This window comes from Ammospiza caudacuta, chromosome 2 (assembly GCF_027887145.1).
Source record: "Ammospiza caudacuta isolate bAmmCau1 chromosome 2, bAmmCau1.pri, whole genome shotgun sequence".
Classification (NCBI taxonomy): Eukaryota; Metazoa; Chordata; class Aves; order Passeriformes; family Passerellidae; genus Ammospiza; species Ammospiza caudacuta.
In genome coordinates this window covers 71,952,466-71,975,675 of record NC_080594.1, presented here as the reverse complement: position 1 = coordinate 71,975,675, position 23,210 = coordinate 71,952,466, and the positions used below count along the sequence as shown (strand labels likewise).

The 23,210-nt window shown below is 36.0% G+C and overlaps 1 protein-coding gene across 2 annotated transcripts in view; it reads left to right on the top strand.

Annotated features, from left to right (window-relative positions):
- MYCBP2 (MYC binding protein 2) overlaps positions 1 to 23,210 on the top strand; it is a 173,379-nt gene that overhangs the window by 145,457 nt on the left and 4,712 nt on the right. The window contains exons 59-79 of one of the 2 annotated variants that reach the window (XM_058800162.1): positions 103 to 272; positions 1,014 to 1,258; positions 1,942 to 2,109; positions 3,766 to 3,923; positions 4,333 to 4,532; positions 4,818 to 4,967; positions 6,137 to 6,297; positions 6,901 to 7,057; positions 7,655 to 7,879; positions 8,488 to 8,553; positions 9,822 to 10,061; positions 10,201 to 10,290; positions 10,910 to 10,990; positions 11,598 to 11,864; positions 13,230 to 13,513; positions 13,643 to 13,739; positions 15,545 to 15,664; positions 17,250 to 17,351; positions 19,026 to 19,154; positions 21,659 to 21,791; positions 22,018 to 22,121. In XM_058800162.1, the coding sequence (XP_058656145.1) occupies positions 103 to 272; positions 1,014 to 1,258; positions 1,942 to 2,109; positions 3,766 to 3,923; positions 4,333 to 4,532; positions 4,818 to 4,967; positions 6,137 to 6,297; positions 6,901 to 7,057; positions 7,655 to 7,879; positions 8,488 to 8,553; positions 9,822 to 10,061; positions 10,201 to 10,290; positions 10,910 to 10,990; positions 11,598 to 11,864; positions 13,230 to 13,513; positions 13,643 to 13,739; positions 15,545 to 15,664; positions 17,250 to 17,351; positions 19,026 to 19,154; positions 21,659 to 21,791; positions 22,018 to 22,121 (3,347 nt within the window). Of the gene's footprint in view, positions 1 to 102; positions 273 to 1,013; positions 1,259 to 1,941; positions 2,110 to 3,765; positions 3,924 to 4,332; positions 4,533 to 4,817; positions 4,968 to 6,136; positions 6,298 to 6,900; positions 7,058 to 7,654; positions 7,880 to 8,487; positions 8,554 to 9,821; positions 10,062 to 10,200; positions 10,300 to 10,909; positions 10,991 to 11,597; positions 11,865 to 13,229; positions 13,514 to 13,642; positions 13,740 to 15,544; positions 15,665 to 17,249; positions 17,352 to 19,025; positions 19,155 to 21,658; positions 21,792 to 22,017; positions 22,122 to 23,210 lie in introns of both variants that reach the window. The other variant, XM_058800161.1, reaches the window with a different exon arrangement.

Below are 23,210 nucleotides of genomic sequence, written 5' to 3'. Positions count from 1 at the left end.
GCACCTTCCTTTCTCCCCTCTTCATCCCTCTTTTAGAGCAATAAATAATAGAGTAAGAATCCTGCATTTGGAATCAGTTGTTCTCACCTTTGCCCCATGTAGGCTGTGGCCGCTATGCCGGTGGCCAAGGGTACAACAGCATTGGGCACTTCTGTGGAGGATGGGCTGGCAATTGTGGCGATGGTGGCATCGGAGGGAGCACGTGGTATCTGGTGTGCGATCGGTGCAGAGAAAAGTACCTCCGTGAAAAGCAAGCAGCAGCAAGAGAGAAGGTATTTTCAGCTCTTGGGTTTAACTTTCTGTCTGCTTAGTAGTGCTGTGTTCACAACTTGAAAAGAAGGGCTATTTTAATAAATTTGGAACTTCATAATTTGGGAATAGCCTCTTATCCTCATTGTTAGGTTTAAGATAATAAAAGAGAAACGTCACTGGCTTCTGACAGGTTTTCTTTCCTTCAGATGATAGGTGCTCAAATTGGTAAAGTAATTTTATTTTTTATCCCTGTATAACCACAGGATTGAATGTAATAGTTTTGTTAGCATCTGTCAGTTTATTTAATTTTGAATGGTTTTATTTGTTTGCTAAAATGAGGGCTGTTTTAACTTAATGTTTGAAGTTTTTTTAATGATCCTAATAATCCAGATCTTTGCATACAAGATGCCATTAGAGGAGTTTTTAATGGGAATAGTACAAAAGGTGTTTTTCTTGTAGCGGTCTTCAAGGACTAGTTTCAAAATCTTGCTCAAAGTATGCAAATATGTTGATGTTAATGATGCTAATTTAACTTTATTTTTAATCTAAATTTTTTGAAACTATTTGCACACAAAATTAATCTTGAGACCAGTGTCAGAGCTATCAAACTATTAAATGTTTGCAAAGGTAGGAAAGTAATAGAAATGTGTTTCGTCATAGGAGGCATTTTACAACAGGTAGAATTCAGCAGCTCTATTATGAGATAGGTCATCAGGTTTTCCTGTGGTCGAATTAATTATGCCTTATTTAAATCTGTCTAGATTAAACAATCTAGGAGAAAACCAATGCAAGTTAAGACACCTCGTGCCTTGCCAACTATGGAAGCTCATCAAGTGATTAAAGCCAATGCACTGTATTTACTGTCGCTGAGTAGTGCTGCTGAGCCCAGTATCCTCTGCTATAACCCTGCAAAAGCATTCCAATCTCAACTTCCCAGTCTAAAAGAAGGAATTTCTGAAGACTTTCCCATTAAGATGCCATGTCTCTATCTACAGACATTAGCAAGGTAATTAAAGGACATGTATGAATATTGATTTTAACACTCATCTGTGCAGAGTATCGGATAAAAATGCGTGTGTAAACTAAACCAAAGCTTACATAGCAAAAGACATTTTCCTAGTTCTTCATGATGTTTTTTCTATCTGTTTTGATCCATGATCCTGTTCAATCTTTTAGATTGTATTTTCTCCTAGAGTCAAATACGCCCTAAGTAGTTTTCAGATGCTAAATATTTTATAACAGTTCCGTATCTGTCCAAAGAATTTGGAATTTCCCAAATAGTTTAACTTAGTGTGTTAGTAGCAGACATATGTGCTACTTTTTTCTCTTCACTGTTAAAAATAATAAAAAGGAAACCAGAAGACTTGGGCTTTCTTGTAAATTCTAAGTAAATTTCACTGTAGTGTCTCATGCTTATGTTGGGTAGACTTTTGCACCTAAGATACATTCTGGAAATACCTGATGAAAATACTAAAAGATAGAAAAAGGTGATCCCCCCAGTACCTCTTGGTTGGGAATGCCACTCTATCTTCCATTAATACTTTTAAGTCATTACCAGCTTAAAAGCATTAATAGGTGAAGAGTAAATGACTAGCATTGGCCAATAAAGTGTATCAGAAAGCAATCTGTGTGTGTGTGTTTCAGCAGTTTTTAATCCTGATTCTGATTTTAAAATCTCATTTGGTGTAGGCATCATCATGAAAATTTTGTTGGGTACCAGGATGACAACCTGTTCCAGGATGAGATGAGATACTTGCGGTCAACTTCAGTACCTGCGCCGTACATCTCTGTTACGCCTGACGCAAGCCCGAATGTCTTTGAAGAGCCAGAGAGTAACATGAAATCTATGCCCCCAAGGTACTTCCTTGTAATTCTAGGTGCTGCATACAAATGTTAAAGCAGTAACATAACACAAATTTAAAAAAAGGAATACATTTCTGCAGTTAAGAAGCTAAAGTATCAGATCAGTTTCTGAAATGGCAGCATAAAAGCCAAAAGCCTATGAAGTTGTAGTTAGGAAATTTTCAGTGGATTATAGCATATCAGATGTGTTTTCAAGTGTTAGCAGTGAAGTATGTTTGAATATGTAAATATGCAAGGAATATACAAATTAGAACGGAAACTTTTTACTGTACTTCAATTACTTTGCTCTAGGAAGATCCTGGGTTTACAACCCAAATACAAAAAAAATTTGTTCTGTTGATAAGAGGACTCTTAGCATACAGGGAAATTTATCCATAGCCTCTACTTCAGCCCTGCTTATTTCCCCATAGAGAAAAATTCTCAAGAATCTGCAGAACTGAAGTGATCTAAAGATCAATAATCCAAGGACTGTAACTGTTGCAAACTCTTTGAAAATGTAGCAGGTTTTTTTGACTCTATATCTGTTCTTTTCCACAACTGATTGAGTGCAGGCTTTTTGAAAGGAAGTAGCTGTTGTTCTTTCAGGATTTCATTCTGAAGGGAAGCTTGAACAGGAGGAAATTTCATTGCCTTACACTTTTCAAAGCAAATGCTGCTGCTTTGTTCTGTGGGACATAAAAATGTCACAGAAGAAATGACAGTGCTGTCTAGGACCAAGAGTGCTTGATGGTTTCTGTCAAGTTAAGCCACTTCCTTGTCATGTAATGTTACTGTGATCTAATTCAAGAAGGTATAAAAATTTTTGTTTCACCAGGGGAAAAATGGCTCTTACTATTAATAATAGTTCAGAATCTACTTAGATGCTCAGTGTTCTCAGATGTCAGTGATTCCTCATATTATAGTGAGGATGTAATGAAGAGAAAATTTGCTTTTAATCTGTTTTTATTTCAATCTGTTGTATTTCATACTGACTGCACAATTAGTTTATTGGAATACTACAATCTATAATGTAGTCTTTTCAGAAATAGAACTTTTCTAACAAAACTCCTTAAGAGTGCATCGTATTGGTATATTCCTTTATTAAAACTGTGGACACCATGGTCTCCTGAGGCCTGTAGGCACAGCATAAGCTGGGAGTCCTTCTGCAGACTGTAAGAAGTCCACTGAAGGTAAGGAGTAAAACATGTCAGAGGTATAGCTGTAGCAATTCAAATTTGACTTTAAGGCTAATGATGTTAGAAATTATTACTTCACATAAAGTTCTTAATTTCAGTTGGCTTGCTATTAAAAATTCACTTCATAGATGTTTTCACATGCATTCTCAGGAGAAGTTTGGTCTGAAACTTCAAATTAGGCATGATCTGAATGTTTGTATTTCTCTAAAAGAAATACCTAAATTCTTGGAACTCATCGTGTTCATCATTACATTTGTTTATAAAGCACTTGCATGCTTTTTCATCATGTGTAATTCTAATATGTGCTCCTTCTTTTCCAGCACTTAAACAGTTCTTAGGTACATAAGACAAAGTTTCATGCAGTAGTAACATTATGATTATGAAATGCATGTATCTTTATTAATTATCGGTGTGTAATTCAGATACACTGTGTATATTTGCTAATGAGTGTGTTACTTCACTGATTTCTTCGTAGTTTGGAAACCAGTCCAATCACAGACACAGACCTTGCAAAGCGCACAGTCTTTCAAAGATCATATTCAGTTGTTGCATCAGAATATGACAAACAGCACTCAATTCTGCCAGCACGTGTAAAAGCAATCCCCAGGAGACGAGTCAACAGTGGAGATGCAGGTAAGAGCACAGACGTCAGAAGCAGGGAAAAATGATTCAAGGATTTGCAATTCTTCTCGGAAACTGTAGAAAAATATATTTTTTATAAATACGTGTAGTGACTTTTTAGTAATAAAATAATAGTAAACAGGTGTTTGGTAATCAGCACAGAATTAGCCTAAACTTGGATTAGGATTTACTGTAATTCTAAAATTTGTAGTGAATCTTCTATGCCTGATTTAAAAGTGAAGGTGGTATTTTCTTTCTCAGTTGAAACATCATTTTTCTGTATTGCTTTTTTAATGTGTTGTTCTCTCAGGAAAAAAAAATCATTTCGAAAAGTGCTTTATTGCTTTTCATTTTTACTGTGGCTATGAAATTGAAATGCACAAGGAATCTAATGTATGCATATTTTTATGCTTTTAAATAGAAGTGGGGTCCTCTCTCCTGAGACATCCATCTCCTGAACTTTCTCGGTTAATCTCCGCCCACAGCTCTCTTTCCAAAGGAGAGAGAAATTTCCAGTGGCCAGTATTGGCATTTGTAATCCAGCATCATGATCTGGAAGGACTTGAAATAGCGATGAAACAAGCCTTACGGAAATCTGCTTGCAGAGTCTTTGCCATGGAGGTATTCATGTACTGATGGCTCTTGGATGATTAAAATAATGTGGTTGTAAATTCTGCCTTGGAATTTTTTTTTTTTTTTTAAGATTATGCTCTGTTGGCTGTACTATAGTTGTCATTTAAATAAACTACTTTAGCTACAGAGCAATAATGTCTTACTTTGAAGACTTTTGCATTATTATTTGCCTGTCCAAATCATCATCACCTCCTTCAATAAATGGTTTAGGAAATAGTTTTACTGCAGGTTTGCTTAACCAGTTGGTAACTCCTTGTATGTAATTTGTTTTAGGCCTTCAACTGGCTTCTTTGTAATGTCATTCAAACAACTTCTCTTCATGATATCTTATGGCATTTTGTGGCTTCCCTGACTCCTGCACCTGTAGAGCCTGAAGAAGAAGAGGATGAAGAAAATAAATCAAATAAAGAAAATGCAGAACAAGTAAGTGAGGTTCTGCTGATTTTGTAGGCAAATTAGAAATACTTCCATGTGAAAAACAAAATTCCTTAATCCTCCCTCTGTGAAACAAAATCTTAAACTGTAGTTGAATTCATTTTGTAGACATAGATTAGCTTTTCCTCTGAATCATCACTTTCTATGTGCTGATCAATCACGAGGTCTTCTAAAGCAGCATTTTCTAGTATTCTTGGGAAATGAGAAAGCAAAAAAAGCACAAGCACATTGCTAAATTAAAAAAAAAAATTGCTTTTTATTCCTTCTTTGCCCTGCAGTGAGAGAGAAGTTCTAAAATATTTTTAGAACCACTTTGTGGTTTGGTTTACTATGTCTTTCCGTGTTCTAAGTCCATAGTTAGTTACAAAAAGCATAGACAATTTATGTATTGCTGTGTATGTGTATGTATATAAATAAGTAATATTATGTACAGTAGGTATACTTAATTCAGTGATTTAAGAAAAATCTATAGTTCTGAAAATGTAGCCTGCAAAATGTTAGTCTTACATCCCATACTTCCAAAAGGTATCTAGATACGACCTATTCTAGACTTAGCTCTGATTTAAAACATTATCATGTCTACAATGAACAGATCAAAAAAAATCATGCTAGCGTTGTCAATAAGTCAGGATAATCTCTATCACTTCAAATCTAATCTGGTTGTGAAATTAGTTGTTCTGAAATTAGTCTTTTCAGCAGTGTAACCTGGTACAGTGCTTTTCTGATACTGACACACCTTAACTAAGAATTATTATTTTCACAGCTCTAATGAAATGCAGCAACTGATAACATCAGCTTAGTGATCAGGTTTGCTATAGGTGGATTTTGCTGCTCAGATAAAGTTGCTTTCAGCTGCCGGGATGTGGGTTTTTTTTTTTTCTGGTTTGTTTCTTTGTTTTCAAATTATTGCCATATAATGTTTCACATCTTTAAATCATGAGAAATATGTGGCAGTATACAGCACACCTCCCAAATTCCCTGTTTGAGGCTTGTGTGTAACTTACTCCAAAAAGTCTCTGACAGGAACTGCGTCAAGTTCACGTTGATTGTAAGATTGTTGCAGTTACTCTTAAAGCAAACAGCAGAAATGTTTTTGTTAACTGAACCTTTTGTCTCAGAAAGTCTGTGAATAACACCCAGATTGCTTTGCCCTGTAGGAAAAAGACACACGAGTGTGTGAACACCCTCTGTCAGATATAGTGATTGCTGGGGAAGCTGCTCACCCCTTACCCCACACTTTCCATCGCCTTCTGCAGACAATCTCTGATCTTATGATGTCTCTTCCCAGTGGTAGTGCATTACAGCAAATGGCCTTAAGGTAAGCACAAATCAAGAAAGTTCTTGAAAAGGCTGGGAATGTTGTAGAATTACAGGTTAAAAGATTTTGCAATGTAAATAAGATGCTTGAAAACTTTGTGCAAGAAGGAGCACATCTCTCCTTACCACTAGGAAGGAGGTACATAGACACTTAAGTGTTTATACATATAAATAATAGTATAAAAAACTTTGTACAGAGTTATGTACTTTCTTCTAGATTCTGTACAGTGTCCACTGTGATAAAGAAAACATGTAACAGAATAATATGGAAGGATCTGTGTGTATGTGCATGGCTTTTTAGTGCCCTTTGCTCAGAAATCTGTCACCTGGATAGTATCTTTAAACTTTGAGACTTTTTCTGTGTATTTGTCTCAAAGACAAAAAATGAGTAATAATGGTTGCATTTAGTATTACAATTCTAAGAAAAGTCTATTCGTGCTTTCCTCAAAACGGTGCACTAGAAACACTAGAGATCCTGCAAAATTTGAAGTTAAATGTTTATAGAAAGTACCTCGAGAAGCAAGAATGTGATTAATAGTTTCATGGGTAAGTGATGTCTTTTGCCAACATTCAAAATTTCAAAGACAACTAAATGTGTTTTCAGGTGCTGGAGTCTTAAATTCAAACAATCTGATCACCAGTTCCTGCACCAGAGCAACGTTTTTCATCATATCAACAATATTTTGTCTAAATCTGATGATGGAGATAGTGAAGAGAGTTTTAGTATCAGCGTTCAGTCTGGTTTTGAAGTCATGAATCAGGCAAGTATCACAGCTCTGGCTCAGAAGCAGAGAACATTTGTGAACAGTCTGTATTTCCCATGGTGATTTTCTTTAAATTAAAAGGTTCTTTATTGCAGTGTCATATTTTCTTGGACATATCTCAAATTGGGATCTTGTCCCTGCTCTCAGCTTTAGAGGTTCAAATATTGACCCTTAGCCTGTATATCACTCAGACCTAAATTTTGGAGAAGTGCTTGTTTACAAGTAAAGTTTTTGGGGAATGTCATGAGTTGGTTAACTTTTCTAATATTGTGTGCTTTCAGTTCTTCGCTATTACATCTTTTTTCTTCTGTTGTTCTGAGGAGGATGAATTAATAGTTCTGTTTAATATTTTTAAACTGCTTTCTTCCATTTAGTAATATATTTAGGCATTTGCTAATAATGTATTCAGCTCTTAGCTATTAATGTTTCCTTTGGCTTAAAGAACTAAATAATTTGAATCAATGAAGGACAAATTTCTTGGAGAGCGCATTTCATCAAAACAGAAATGTCTGTGTGGTTTTAAAAATTGTAAATCATGCCCATGTATTTGGGCTTACTCTCAAGTACTTTAAAACTTGCCATTTGTTTTCACAGGAGCTGTGTATAGTAGTCTGTCTGAAAGACCTAACCAGCATTGTTGACATTAAGACATCAAGCCGACCTGCCATGATTGGTAGTTTAACAGATGGGTCTACAGAAACATTCTGGGAGTCAGGAGATGAGGACAAAAACAAAACTAAAAACATCACAATCAACTGTGTAAAAGGAATCAATGCACGTTATGTTTGCGTTCATGTGGACAATTCCAGAGATCTTGGGGTAAGAGGAAAATAAAAGTGTCTCTCATTGAAGGTGCATAATCCAAGCTGTATGTATTTATCAATGAAGAAGTGCTGTTTTCTTTGTCAGTTCTTAATTCTAATGCAGAAGTTAACATTTCAAAGTGAAGTTTCTAAGTCCTGTGATTTAGAAAGCAAGAGCTGTTATGATCAGACCAGTCTGTCTGAATTTACAGTTACATAAAATTGAAACTGGGAAACTTACTTCTTAGTGGCATGTTCTATTTCAGATGCATTTTCGATCATTTAATTCTTTTAAATTACTTTTCTTGCTCATGGTTTCTGCAGAAGCATTGAAATAAGGAGCTGTCATAAAATCCAAATTTTCTAGACCTTCTACATCCTTTTTTATTGCTCTGTACAGTAATGTTGCATATATATCTGTATTTCAACTACAGATTTCAATACAAAGAGCAGATTGTGTTAGAGAGCTGTGTTTTGGAATTCTTTGTCCTTGCTTTTGATCATGGGGGTTTTTTTGTAATGAAGTATTTTTTCTCTTAATATGTGTACTCTCTTAGTACAGAAGAAGTAGTCAGAAGTGTCTCAGTTGAAGTGTTTCATTCTTATTTTGCTTGTTTGTTGCAGAACAAAGTGACCTCCATGACCTTCCTAACTGGCAAGGCAGTAGAAGATCTCTGCAGAATAAAGCAGGTAAACATTTTAACAGTTGACATAGAAAAATTGCTGCCATTTTTTGTGCACATACCAGAGATTTTTCTGAGCAAATAGTTTCCATTTCTTACGGTAGATAAATTACTTAGCAAATATCAGACATAATAATAAGCCTTGGAAAATACTGTATTATTAATGACAGAATTCAGTTATGTGTACTGACTATTAATCAAGCTCTTACCCTTCTACTGAAATAGAACAGCCTTATGTCAAGTGTTCCTTAGATTAATTTAGTTTTAATTACTAAAATATGGTAACTTATCCTTTCAGCTGGAGAAGGTTTCCCAAAAACATTCCCAGAACACAGGCAGGGACTGATTCAGCTTTGCTTCCTCTTTGCTCTGACACTTTTCCAACAGCTTTTTACCTTCCAGCACACCCACATACTGTATCTTGTCTCATGGTATCAGAAAAATAAGTTAGCCTTGTCTGCTGCAGCACAGTTCAATGCAGACTCTGAGAATTAATGTAGAAATGGGCAAAAACAAATATTAGTTTGATTATAAATGAGCCCATGGGTAGGAGAGAGGGCTCACTTGGCTCAGGGCTTGGGTTTCTCTGAGTAGTGATGTGAGGCACAGCACCCTATCAGTGCTTGGTTTCCAGTAGTGGCACTGCAGTTTCATATGAAATATATGATTTTGTATAGCATTATTTATATGATGCTATATCAATATGATTTCATATAGCATTTTTTATGTTGGGTTTTTTTAAACAGTACTTATTTTTAAATACAATTAATCAGATGCAGTTCATCTCCCCTTTTTTACATCTAAGTGCTGCATGTCTTGGTGTAAGGGTAGCAAATACTAACTTCCACAGAGTAACAATTTCTTTGGCAGGGCTTTGTGTAAATAGAGATAAGTAATGTATGAAATTATAATTGTGTGTTATATTTTCAATTAAATTATAGAAGCTGTGTTTTTTTTCTTTTTTTCATAAAAGTAGTGACCCAATACTAGTTTTAAGAGGTTTTTTTTTTAATATAGGAACTGTTGCTTTGAGAATAAAAGAGGTAGGGAGGCCACTATTTCTAATCAGCTTTACAGATAAAACTGAAATTGCTATATATCACTTTTTAATCTGAACTCAAGAGGTTGAATATTTTTATCATTAAACATAGGTCTTACTGCTCAGGATGAGATTTTCATTACAAGCACAGTATTTGTTACAGTGATACATATATGATAGGTGACTTTTTTGTTTGATGTAATGTCAGTTTCCAACTTTATATTCCTCTTTAATAGGTAGACTTGGATTCAAGACATATTGGCTGGGTAACAAGTGAGCTTCCTGGGGGTGATAATCACATCATCAAAATCGAATTGAAGGGTCCAGAGAACACACTAAGAGTTCGACAAGTAAAAATTCTTGGATGGAAGGATGGTGAAAGCATTAAAATAGCAGGCCAGATTTCTGCAAGTGTGGCTCAACAAAGGAACTGTGAATCTGAGACACTGCGAGTATTCCGACTTATAACATCCCAGGTGAGATTTTCATGATGTTATACAGTGAAAGTTACTGTGAATTGTAGGTTTTAAGTGCTTTATGTTTTAATGGAAAATGTGACATTTGCACTAGTTTATCTTTGAGATTCATTGAGACACATAATTGTCTTTCTTCCAGGTATTTGGGAAACTCATCTCTGGAGATGCTGAGCCAACCCCAGAACAAGAAGAAAAAGCACTGTTGTCATCCCCAGAAGGAGAAGAAAAAGTACACAATGTATTTATTTGTATTCTATCAATAATACTTTGCTGAAAAAAAATATCCAGGATGCTTTTCAGTATTTGTTCTGTTTCTTATGCAGTATAATTTTTAGAACAAAACAGAAGAAAAATGTCACAATTGCTTATTTTTAAAATATCATAGTGTATTTTTAATACTAAACCATAGTGTGTTTTTTTTAAATAAATTATAACTGAGGGATATTGCATTTAATGGAAACACCATAGTAATGGTGATGCAAATAATGGGTACAATTACAGAAGTACTTAACACCTGTAGTAATGGTCAGCCCGAAAGTCCTGGCCATTATCTTTTGCTTCAAGAGAGGCTCTGTTAATATGTAGAGAAAAAGTATGAAGAAACTACACTCCACTTGTTTTGCCTATTATTTCATTTGATGCCTAAATTCCTCTCACAAAGAGAAAGTTAATATATAGATGAGGTATTTATTAAGCATAGTTAAATTGATCTTGGCTATATATCTTCTGTAAAAAAAGCTGCTGACTCATAAAACACAGTTTGTTGATACATACCATGTTAATTGCTACAGTAGTGACAAAGTGTTCTTGAAACTTTTGATCTAATATTAAACATGCTTTTTATGAAGGCAACATCAGATGCAGACCTGAAGGAGCACATGGTAGGGATCATATTCAGCCGGAGCAAACTGACAAATTTGCAGAAACAGGTTTGTTCCTTTTGAAATTATTTGAAGATTAAATATTGGTATCTTTTAATAAATAAGCTCAATTTCAGTGAATATTGCTATGACTATTTGTACAATAATAGAGCTGTTGTTTTATTTTGAAATTTTTTAGTTTAGTAAGTTAAGCAGAATCTACTCTTCTGTCACTCATCTTAGCAAACATTGTAGTCTCCTAAAAATGCTCTTTACCATGCTATTGTTTCTAAATATTTCTTAAGCTTTCTTATTATTAAACTGAACAAGAGACTATTTTAATAAATACTTTTTATTTGTGTAAGTTGAGTAAATGTATTTCTTAGGGATTTTATGTGGAGTGGTTTTTTTTGGCCTGGATTCAATATAAAAAGTAAATTAAAGGGCAGGATCTGAAACAAAATTAGAAATAATTTTGATTTAATTTTCCATAACATAGATGAGCAAATTCAGCATTTTATTCTTCATTTGAATTTATGCTAAAAAGTCATTTAAGTACAGACCAAATTCAACAGATTCCTATTTTAGCCATACTTGTGCAGCTACCTAAACCACAACATTTTGCACTTGCTAGAAGTTTTTAAGAGCTGCCGTGCGTTTGGCTTGTGTGTGGCAGGTGTGCGCGCACATCGTGCAGGCCATTCGCATGGAGGCGACGCGCGTGCGCGAGGAGTGGGAGCACGCCATCTCCAGCAAGGAGAACGCCAACTCGCAGCCCAGCGACGAGGACGCCGCCTCGGACGCCTACTGCTTCGAGCTGCTCTCCATGGTGCTGGCGCTCAGCGGCTCCAACGTGGGCCGCCAGTACCTGGCCCAGCAGCTCACGCTGCTCCAGGACCTCTTCTCCCTGCTGCACACGGCTTCTCCCAGGGTGCAGAGGCAGGTCAGTGCTGACCGCTCCTCCAGTGCCTTGGTATTGCTGGAAAAGTGGCTTCGGAGTACTGAAATCACGTGCTTGGAAAAAATACAGGATTTCTTTTGGGAATTGAAGTGCCAAGTTTTAGGGTCCTTGTTTTTGCTAATGATTACATGGTAGAAATGTCTGTCAGATGAACAGCACAGTGATTTTTCAGTATTTCCTGGGATGTGTATATAATGCCCATGTAGCCTGTGTAGGCAAGATGAGAAGTTCTTAATTACCAGAATCTAGAGTCTGTTATGAGTCCTTAGTGTCTGTGTCACACTATGACACTCAGGCTCTAAGTGTAGTAGTGTGGAACTAGCCAGCTCCTTTCTACTCTTGGTATCCTCAACATGAGTTTTAATATCTGTTTCTTTCTGAATTTGATTGTTAGACTGAGTGTATATATAGTTACATGCACATACTATATAAACACATATAATTATGTATGTTTAATAATGCTAATGATATATAAACATATAACATATTTGCATTAGTACATTTAATGCACTATTTTGTTGCTAGGTGCTGTGCCTTCTTCAGGTGGATTTTGAGTTTCTGTTGCAGAAGTTTTTGTCTCATACTCTTTATTCTTCCTTCTACTGTTTTTGATCTGTTAAAATCTCACATCTCATCTTGCCTGGAGGCAGGTACTTAGTAGTTGTGATACATTGCAGATATGTAATGGTTTTTCAAGAGAACATTGAGGGCTTGCAAAATTACATATGAAATATTAAGTCCTTAAGCTTTCATCAGCTTTCATGCTGATTTGGACCAAACTTTGCGTGATACGTGCAATTTTAAGCCCAGCTTCACCAGTTGGTAAGGTTTCAAGACAATTCTTGTTGGGTCCAGAGCTAGCACAGCAAAAAAAATTCCAGTTAGGCTATCAAAAGAGAAAACAAAGGCATTGGAAAAGGGTATTATAATTCTCAGTACCTCAGGCAAGTACTTTGTTTCCAGAAGTCCAAAGTGTCTCTAACAGTCCTACCATAGTTTCTGACATCTCAATAATGCATGTGAAGTGGGTACTGTGCAAGCAAACCAAAGTTGTACAAACGTGTATCACTCTTATCCTAAGTCCAGTACCAAACACAATTTTGTTAGCATGTGGAGACTAAGTATTGAGTGAGATCAGGTTTAGACTCTTTGCCTTGTCTTGCTGCTTATATTAATAAATGCTTTGTCATTATATAGAAATATTGCAGAATTTCTTACAGGAGTAATTAAGTACAGCAATTAGATTGAGTCCTTCTGACTGAAATAAATTGTGAAGAAGGACTTCATGTGATTTTGCTTGAAAACTCCAGCTGGTAAGAACTGTGGTGTTCTGGTTTTTTTCTCCAGGTAACATCATTACTGAGGCGTGTTTTGCCCGAGGTAACCCCCAGTCGCCTGGCAAGTATTATAGGGGTGAAGTCTCTTCCACCAGCAGATATAAGTGATATAATTCACTCAACAGAAAAAGGAGATTGGAACAAACTAGGTATCTTGGACATGTTTTTGGGATGTATTGCCAAAGCTCTCACTGTACAGCTAAAAGCCAAAGGAACTACTATCACAGGGACAGCTGGCACTACTGCAGGCAAAGGAGTTACTACAGTCACACTTCCAATGATCTTCAATTCCAGGTTTGTTTCAAAATATGTAACAAACTACTACAACCTGCTGTATGCTGAGTACACTATTTCTTTGTGCTGGATTTTGACAAATACTAAGTATTTGAGTTTATTTCATCTATTACCATTTATCCTTTGCAGCTATATTCGGCGAGGTGAAAGTCATTGGTGGATGAAGGGGTCAACACCTACCCAGATTTCAGAGATCATCATTAAGCTCATTAAAGACATGGCAGCAGTGAGTTTCTATTCTTTAAATGTGGATGGTATTCAGATATTTCTGATCCTGAAAAATACATTTTTTCATAAATTCTGTTACAGTTAGTATCAGATTGAGCCGATGTTAATTGGTCTCAAGAAAAAAGACCCATACAGTTTTCTGGATAGAGTCTAGGGTTAAAAGCAGTAGCAACTGAGTTCTGCTTATGATAAACAGAAATCCAGTTTTGAAATAAGTTTTTTAAAAAGTTACTCATACTAGAAATTTAAAAGATAAACAATAATTGCAGGTCATTTTCTAATATTATTAACTTTAAAGTTTAATTTTTAAATCTTGAGCACTCAGAACTTCAAAAGTAAAACTTATCTGTGAAGTAAAATTAACAGCATTGTTTTCATGTAACTGTGTGTAGACTTACTGTATGGATTTTCTGTTTGAGATTGACTTTTTCCAGTCACTGAAATCTACACTTATAGTTACTTATTAGTTATTAATCTGGGATTAAATTTTCCATAGTTCTGCTTCAGACAATTTTTTGGCAGAAAAATTTAAGAAAAGTGAATCAGCTATTTCCCAGAAATAATATTGGCAAAAGAAAAAAAAGATTCTGTATATTTCTGGGAAAGGAATTTATTTAGGAGATTGTTTTTGTTTTCCTTAATTCTGCACCTATTTCAGTGAGATGTTCTAAATGACCCAGATTTTGCTCTGTAAATACCCTTTGAAAGGTTTTTCGGTATCTTTGAATGGAAGTCCTATTTTCTAAACCATCCACTGTGCTTGGATTAAGGAGGTTCCTTCTCAAGGTTGCTGAAGCTGGATGGGAGTTCTCTGTGTTGATTCTGACTACAAGATTTTAGAATCTCATAATTGATAAGAGTTGCAATTAAAGTCTGTGTTGGAAAAGTTTTTTTTCTAAGTTTTTTAGAGCTGCTAATTATCAGCAGGGTGGCATCAGTGTAACTATCCTCTTCATGAGAGTTACAAATGTGATTCCTTTCAATATCATTTTTACCATTTGCAATGTGTAGGTACCTGTATCTGAGTTAGTCACTATAGCTTCCTTTTTAGAGTCCAGTGAATCTCAGTTATGTGTCACCTTCAGCATGAAGTTTAGGAGTTTAGAGATGACAATAAGAATTGAAGGATGCAACAGCCTCTGAATCAGAAACTTGAGAGTATGAGTCAGTGCCATAGGCTCAGAATGTTAAAGACTGGAAAGTATGCTGTGGCTCTGATGTTTGCTGTGTACTCCTCTTTATTTCTTTCTAATACAGGAACTATGGAGTCTATTCAGGAGGCTGAGCTAGTCATGTGAAGCTAATTTTTCTAGGAACCCACTGTGATCTGTGTGCTGGTCACAGTCACTTATCTGTGCTCCAGCTCTGCATCTTTATTTCTCCAGAAAGGGTGGGGAACGCTTCAGGAAAAGGACTTCCCATTGTTCAGTCATACGCCCTCTACCTATTCCAAGTTAATTATTCCAGTAGTTGCTCCAAGAGAACCTCAGTCACCTCAGTGTTTGAGGGCTAATTTTTACCAGTTCTCTCTGGAAAATCAAGGCCAGGTTGGATGGGGCTTTGAAGAACCTGGTCTTGTGGAAAGTGTCCTACCCATGGCAAGGGGTTGGAATTAGAGGATCTTGAAGGTCCCTTCCAAGATAAATTAGGTGTTTTCACAGGATTATTTATCAATCATCCCCAATTTCCTCTTTTTCTGTTCTAACGTGAGAAGACACTAACCTAATGTTTTGTAGCAGTTCTAATTACAATTTCACTTGCTCTTAATAAAAGCTGTAGTAAATTGAGTTTCATCTTTAACAGGGTCATCTGTCAGAAGCTTGGTCACGTGTGACAAAGAATGCTATTGCTGAAACCATCATAGCTCTGACCAAAATGGAAGAAGAGTATAGATCACCTGTGAGGTGCATTGCAACAACCAGAGTAAGAACTTCACCAAACTTACCATTAGTTCATTGTAAATGTGTAGTAGGAGAACCTTCAAGAACCTTCTTATATGTCAGAAATACATAAGCCAAAACTGAATTAGAATTAAATGTGCATCTAGAGAATCTCAGAAATAATGAAGAATTAGTGTGATGTCTGTATGTATTTGGGGGTTTACTCTTTAAATAATTCTGCTTGAAGTTTGTCACACTTGCATTACACTAAATGTGAGATTATCTATGTGGAAAATTGCACAGTACGTATCAGCAGTCTTCTTTCAGCTCTCCAAGCAATTATTATAAGTTGTTTGACTTCTAGGTAATCAGCTGCCACATCTCAAGGCTATTATGAAAACACTCTAACAGATGTTCTCTGGGACAATTAAGCTAAGCTTCAGTTGTGTTTGTCTCAAAAAATATTTGCTGAGCCCTTTATTACTGACATGGTGTAACCTGGTGGTTTCCTTTTCTTGGTCTTTACTTTGTCTGTGAATCTTTTATAGAAACTAAAGATTACTTTAACCTTAACAGATTGCTTGAAATACCATGAAAGGCATTCCTGCTGTCATAGGGAGCACATACTTTAGCTTCTCAAGCTTAATAATTACATGTAAAAGTAAAAAAAAAAAAAAGTTTGCAGTGGTTTCAAGCATTTGACACTCACATTGTTTTCCATCTTAAAAGGCTGTACCAGTTGTTCTTTTCATCATTTTTGTTACTCATATAGTCTCTGCTTTCTGGAGGTCACAGTCTTGGACTACCAGTGGCTTCTGCTGTTGTCATATTAGTTTAATCAGGTCTTGGAGGAGCCCTGAATGTCAGCCCAGCTGCTCCTGTGACTGAGTGTAGTTCTGTCATGGAGAATGGGGGGTTTTGAGGGAAGAGTCCAGTACAGTTTCTCAACAAAAGAAATTCTGTTCAAATCAGAGGTTTGATTAAAGATTGCTCCAAAAATCAGCTGTCAAGTGCCTTTCAGTTTTGTTTGCAGTGACAAATTACCCTCGTGTAGCTCACCTGTTCAGGATTTCCCTGTAGTCAGTGGAGAAGAGAGAAAAGCTTCCTTTGACTAATTAGCTCAGAGCCCTTTTCTAGGTAATGCCAATTGCCCTATGCAGTGAGGAGGGAACAGGGAAATCAGTCTCACTGTGCTCAGGTTTTTGGGTGGTTGTTTTTGGGATTGATTTTATTAGTCTGTGTCCTTGAATTTCTTCTTCCCCAAAGCCTGCAATGTTTGGGTCAATGTGCAAGTCTGTATTTGTCATATTTTTTCATAATGTGCTTTGGTTGATCTTTCTTCACTTTTTTCTTTCTTGTGTGATGACTACTGTATTTATAATCATAAAGTGACATACCTGAAAGAAACAAGGTAGTTCCCAAAAGTTAAATAAGTTTTATTGTGTTCCTTTAAGTTTTATTGTGTTCCTGACTTATTTGGGAAAATAAACTTAGATTGTATGAGCAGGTTCCAGCTAACAGTAATAGAGTTTGCAGGTGACATTCTTAGCTGACAAAGTTTCTCTCTTCAGTATTTAGTTTGATTTTAATATGTCTAAGACATTTAATTCTACCTTGCTTTTCAATAGCTGTGGCTGGCCTTAGCATCCCTCTGTGTACTTGATCAGGATCATGTTGATAGACTATCCTCAGGAAGATGGATGGGAAAGGATGGGCAACAGAAACAGATGGTGAGACTGAAAATCATTCAGTTTTGTGTTTGTTTTGATATATTCACTCATCAAAGAATTTAGAATAATGATAGAGAATAGTAAAATTGGCCTTTATTGTTTTTCTTCCGTCCCAGTGGGGATTGTATATATGTTTGAAGTATTTGCATTCTAGATAAGTATTGCCCAGAAAACAGAAGTTCCAACATAAAACAGTAATATTGCAGTTCTGCCAATATTCAGGATGAAACAAGGCCTTCCTAACACCTGTGGCATGAGTTTCTTAGTAGATTGACTCAGTTTGTACAGCACCTATCAGAGCTTTTTCTTTGTCTTAATCCTTGTCACAAAATAAAATCAATTCTTTTGTGTTACTCAGTAACTACTACTCCGTAATTTAGCTTCCTCTTCCCCATCTCACTAGAGAATGATTACCCCAGGGAGAAATTCCTTCTAACTGAATTTAGTAAAACTGCCATTGACTCAGAGGATTTATAAATTTGATGTGGAATACGATTGTCTCCATACTTTTCAGTTGACAAAATGCCCGTACTTTTCCGTATGACAAAAAGCTTGTGATTTTTTAATACCATTTTAGAAATAGTACAGTAATGAAGCTGGTCTCTAAATCTTGGTTAGGTGGATCCCTGTGGGAAGCAAGGGATGGGTGTGCAATGGCAACCAAGCATATTTGGAGCAAAGAAGCATCCAAAGCAGTTTAGCGTAGATAGAAACAGAATACAGGAGGCATAGAGCTGCAGCAGCAGCAAGGAATAAAACCCTGCTGAGAAGCTAACACAGAGGTTTCTGAGGTGATTCAGAAAGTCAAAGGTCTTGGAGATGTCAGAGGAGCAGCCAAGACATTGTTTAGCAGTTATTCAAGCTGCTGAACCCAAGCCTGAAATTCCCCAGTCTTGTTCCACATCAGGATATTCACATGTTTAGGTGAACTGTGTGTCTCCCTACCAGAACTGCTTTGAGAGAGCTCTGTTCTAACTTGCATGAGAGTATCATGGAAGCCATGTGTTACAAGGGACCATGTATTACCATGGAAACTTGTTCTCAGGGATGTGCATAGTCAAAATCAGTTGTTGAAATCTATTTGCAGGGATATTTTGAATTGCAAAATAGAACCCTGCTGAAATTTTTAAAAAATTCTGTCAGTAGCACAACTTATTTTTATGATGGATTTTGAAGTTTGTGACTTCAACCATACTGTCTTTGAGGTATGGGTGACCTACAGCTTTGTTTAGATGTTTGAAAAGAGTAAACATACCATATCAAAGTAATGAAGGGTAAATACCATGCCTGTTGACTGACCTGAGTACTCATATCTCTGAACTTTTCTGTTAACATGCCCATAACCCCTTGTTACCACGTAAACCTCTTCTCAGACTAGTTTAAAGTGATGTCTCAATGTTATTATTGAAAAACACGTTTTTGGTATATCTCAAAATAACAGATGAGGAGTATGAGGAAAAACTGATGTCAGAAATTGAGGGGATTTGTGTCAAGGAATAATTGTTTATATACTGATTATTCTAAAGATAGCATTAATAGTCCAAACAACCTCTTTATCCACTTTTATAAATTGGAGGGGTAGTGTAGGGTGTGTGAGGGGAGAATAAAAACAGATGCTGAAAGGAAGTGCAGGACTTAATAAAGAGAAATTATTTCTTTTCTTTTTTCTCTCAGCCAATGTGTGATAACCATGATGATGGTGAAACTGCTGCAATCATTTTATGTAATGTCTGTGGGAATTTGTGCACAGACTGTGACCGATTCCTTCATCTCCATCGGCGAACAAAAACTCACCAGAGACAGGTAGAGTATACATGGCCCCCTGTTGTGTGTACTGCATCATGGTGTGCATATTTATATAAATAAAATAGAACCAAAAGGTAGTAGCAAACACTGAATCTGAAAAGGGTGTTATATTTTATTTTGGAGATGGGATAGATGTGTTTCCAGTTAATGCTCTTCAGTTGTTTTTGGTTATGTTCTCGTGTCCTTTATCTTTCACAGAGATTAGAAAATCTCGCAGTAGTTCCTAATTCGAGTTCCTATGCTACATCAGCTTTTTCTCTCTTGGTTAGGAATGCTTTTTTAGGAGAATTTAGAAGCTGCATAGACTTTCTTTAGTATATGTTGGTTCTTTATTCCTGTTAAATTTTATCTTCTTTACTACTTCTGTCATAGGAGTCAGTGCTTGACAACCTCTTCATTTCTAATGTATGTGTATTCCTTTTTAATATCCAGGAAGATGATTTGACAACAAATTTTCCTACTGGTTCCCCTATGAGTTTTCTCTTATTTTTCAAGATTCCTCTAGCTTTCACTACGTTCTAAAATACAAATATGTTTTAAAACAGAAATATGTTGCCCTATCCATAAGCTTGAAAATTTCCTGACTTCTTTTGGGTTTGTTTTTAGGATTGAAACTTTGACTAGATATGAGTTTTTATAACTTGCTGTGTACTCTGCTAAGTTTTATTCTTCTGTGGTATTCTTTTATCCTTTTCTTTGGATTTTTTTGTTTTTGTCATTGAAATTGATGTTGAAGATGCTTTTACCTCTAGAATTCTTGAACATTTCCTCTTTCCTGCCTCTATTCCTCATTTATGGTTTGTTGTGATCCTTTATTTTCCCTTTTTCCTCTGACTACTTAATAATTGTACAAGGATTAAAATAATAAATGTCATTAATAAAGTTACTTCAGTGGAACTCAGTCCTCATCTCCCTCTCCTACAATGCATCTATATTCACTTTTTAAGAAGATGATCATGTCTCCTTAAAGTACAGTGTTTTCTGTTACTGAGCAGCCTTGGAGTGCATGAACTGAACTGGTTTTGTTTGCTTTTAGGTGAAACTAAAAGCAAATCAAAAGATAGATGCAGAGACACACTGCAAATGGTCCTTCAGTGCAAGGGATAAGCTGCTCTAGAGCACATTTGGTGTAAACATCAGACTTTTGGTACTGAGTTTCACTCTCCAGTGAAACACTCCTCTGGTGCCACAGCATTTGCAGTGTAGTTTCAGCCTGGCACTGCCATGGGTGTCTGCTGTCTTCTAGTTCTTAGCCAGAGTCTTTGCAATCCCCTTTGAAATTTTCCTGTTGCATCATCCTAAGAAGATCATTTTATGTCTACTCTTCTGTCATGGCACAGCACAGTCTAGTCTCATTCATTTTTCTGATTTCTCCTATATAGCCTGTTCAGATTACAGTTGATAAAAAGTAAGTCCTTATCTCATAGAAAACCTCCCATTTTTCCTTTTATTTGTCCAAAATAGCTACTTACCAGATTTTCCTATTTACTTCTAAAAGCATGTTTAAAGTTCTGCTCTTTATTCACCACTTTTACCTTTACATCTCATATGTTGAGCCTCTCAGATTCAGTTTCAATTCTGTCATGTTCCCTCTGTCCTATTTTCTGTTTGCTTCCTGTTCTTTGTCCAACTTCAGTCATATATACTTGTTTAATGTATTTTCTGTCCCCTCCAGAAAGGACAGCCTATAAGTTACTCAGATGTGCTTATGTGAATACTTTGTGAAGCAGTTAGAGGTTTTTTTTTCTGATTCTAGTAAAAATTAGAGTGAGTTGTATACATCCATACCAGGGAAAATTCTAACTTTCCTTGCATTACAGGTGAAACAAATGCAAACAGAACTGCCTTCAAAGGTTGGGAAAGGAGCAAAAGAAGCGACTGCATGAAATTCCCTAAGGATATCTTGCAGTTTTTATTTTTCTAATTTGCAAAAACTTTATATTTTCCTCATTGTAGCCAAAAGTATCCACTGTGTATTTATGTGAAAGTCAAAAATATTAATATCACACATTTCTATAATTGTTACTCTATAGTACTTGTTATTAAGACCCTGATTCTCAATGTTGCTTTGATAAACTACTAGCATAGTTATATGAAGATATTTCTGATATTATCTTGTGCTTTTTAATGTTCTGTGGCCTACTGGATGTGTTGGGTAGGAATTATGAAGTCCAAGCTCTGTATTTATTAAATCAGAAAAAATATGTGCAGCTCTATTCTTAGCATTGCTGCACTGTTGTTTCTCTGCCATGTTAGTTAGTTGCCATGCCAAGAGTTAATTTTATTCATTTTTACTTCTAAAAACATTAAACCTTTATCATGCATATCTGCAAGATGTACAAGTTATGGAAGTATGAAAGAAAGACAGCTTGCAGTAGACAATCTCACAGAATCTGTAAAATGCCTGGTCTAAATCCAAAGAGAGAGCAACAGAAAAAACAGCGACAAGTCCATGCTCTAATTAAACATGCCATTTAGTATCTGTTTGGTTAACTTGACAGGTGTTCAAAGAAGAAGAAGAAGCTATCAAAGTTGATCTCCACGAGGGCTGTGGTAGGACCAAACTCTTCTGGCTGATGGCATTAGCAGATTCTAAAACTATGAAGGCCATGGTGGAGTTCAGAGAACAGACAGGTAAAACACAACTGTTATTACTTGTTCTTTATCCTGATATTGTGATCTTCACCTGCTTTAGGGTAATGCTTTTAAATATTTGTTAATAAAAGTAGAATAGTTTAACTGCATAAGATTTGTTGGCTTTCTGGTTGTTTTCTGTGAATGCTGCTTTGATGTCTGATAGAGTGTCAGTCCCTCATGTTTCATGAGAACATTTTTGGCCTTGTTCTCTCTTGCACTATAGGCAAACCGACCACCAGCAGTTCTGAAGCATGTCGCTTCTGTGGATGTAGGAGTGGAACAGAATTATCAGCAGTGGGAAGTGTTTGTTCTGATGCAGACTGCCAGGTGTGTATTAGCAAGTATCAATCTCCATTAATTACATACATAGAAGAGAGCATAGGATGAAATGGGCTTCTTATTTTGAATAAACCTTGTTTATCCCTGTGGTCCATTTTAAATCAGATCTGTCATATGAAAAGGTTCTAATATTGAATATTACCATTCAAATACTTCTGAATTTGTAAATTTGTATTTTAATTACAGACTATGAACAGTAATAGTCAACTTACATACTGGGTAGTTTCATTATTATCTTCAAAAGTACCTCAAGTTTTCACAACAGCCTTGCAATTATAAAGTAAACTACACACTGTCAGTATACTAAGTCAAATGTACTGGAAAGCTTGATGAAAAGAGTTTGCTCAAGAGCCTGTGTATTATGTGAGTGTAGAACATTCCAGACTTGGCCGGGTTTATCATCTGTATCCATGTATCCTGAGTGTTTCTGTGTCCTACACTGGGTGCAATTGGCAGAGGACCAAATCATAACCAGTTTTTTACTTTGCCTTACCTGTTTACTTACTTTTCTTACCTGTTTCTGTCAAAGTGAAGCAAATTGGTCATCTTTTTTTCCTCTGTCAGCCTATGAAGACATATTACAGTTCATTAATGAGCTGTTGAGTAACAGTTCATTACAGTTGCTTAAATTCAGTTCAATTTGTTGCTAGCTTCTGGGTAACTTTTACAAGTTTTCTGTTTAGTAGGGATGGGAATTAGAGGTGGTAAAAAATCCATTTCCATGTAAAATCACTTTATGCTGATTAATGGTTAGCTTATAGTGTATTCTTAAGAGTGAGTTACTTGAAACTTCTCCAAAATCTGCAGAAATCTTAAAGGCTGTTAATACAGGTCAGCAGTATTTATGCAGGAAGCACTCAATACATAAAAAGCACACAGGATCAAAGAACAGTTCTCTTTCTGTTGAAAGTTTTAAATCATGGTTTCATTTTTAGCCATTTGCATTCAAGAGCAGCGTAGGTAAACAAAGGAAACATTGTTATTACAAGTACACAACGTTCAGCTTTTCCCGAGTACCTGAGGCAGCAGCAGACAATATTAAACCATGATTCTTCCATCTCAGTTTATTGCATGGAC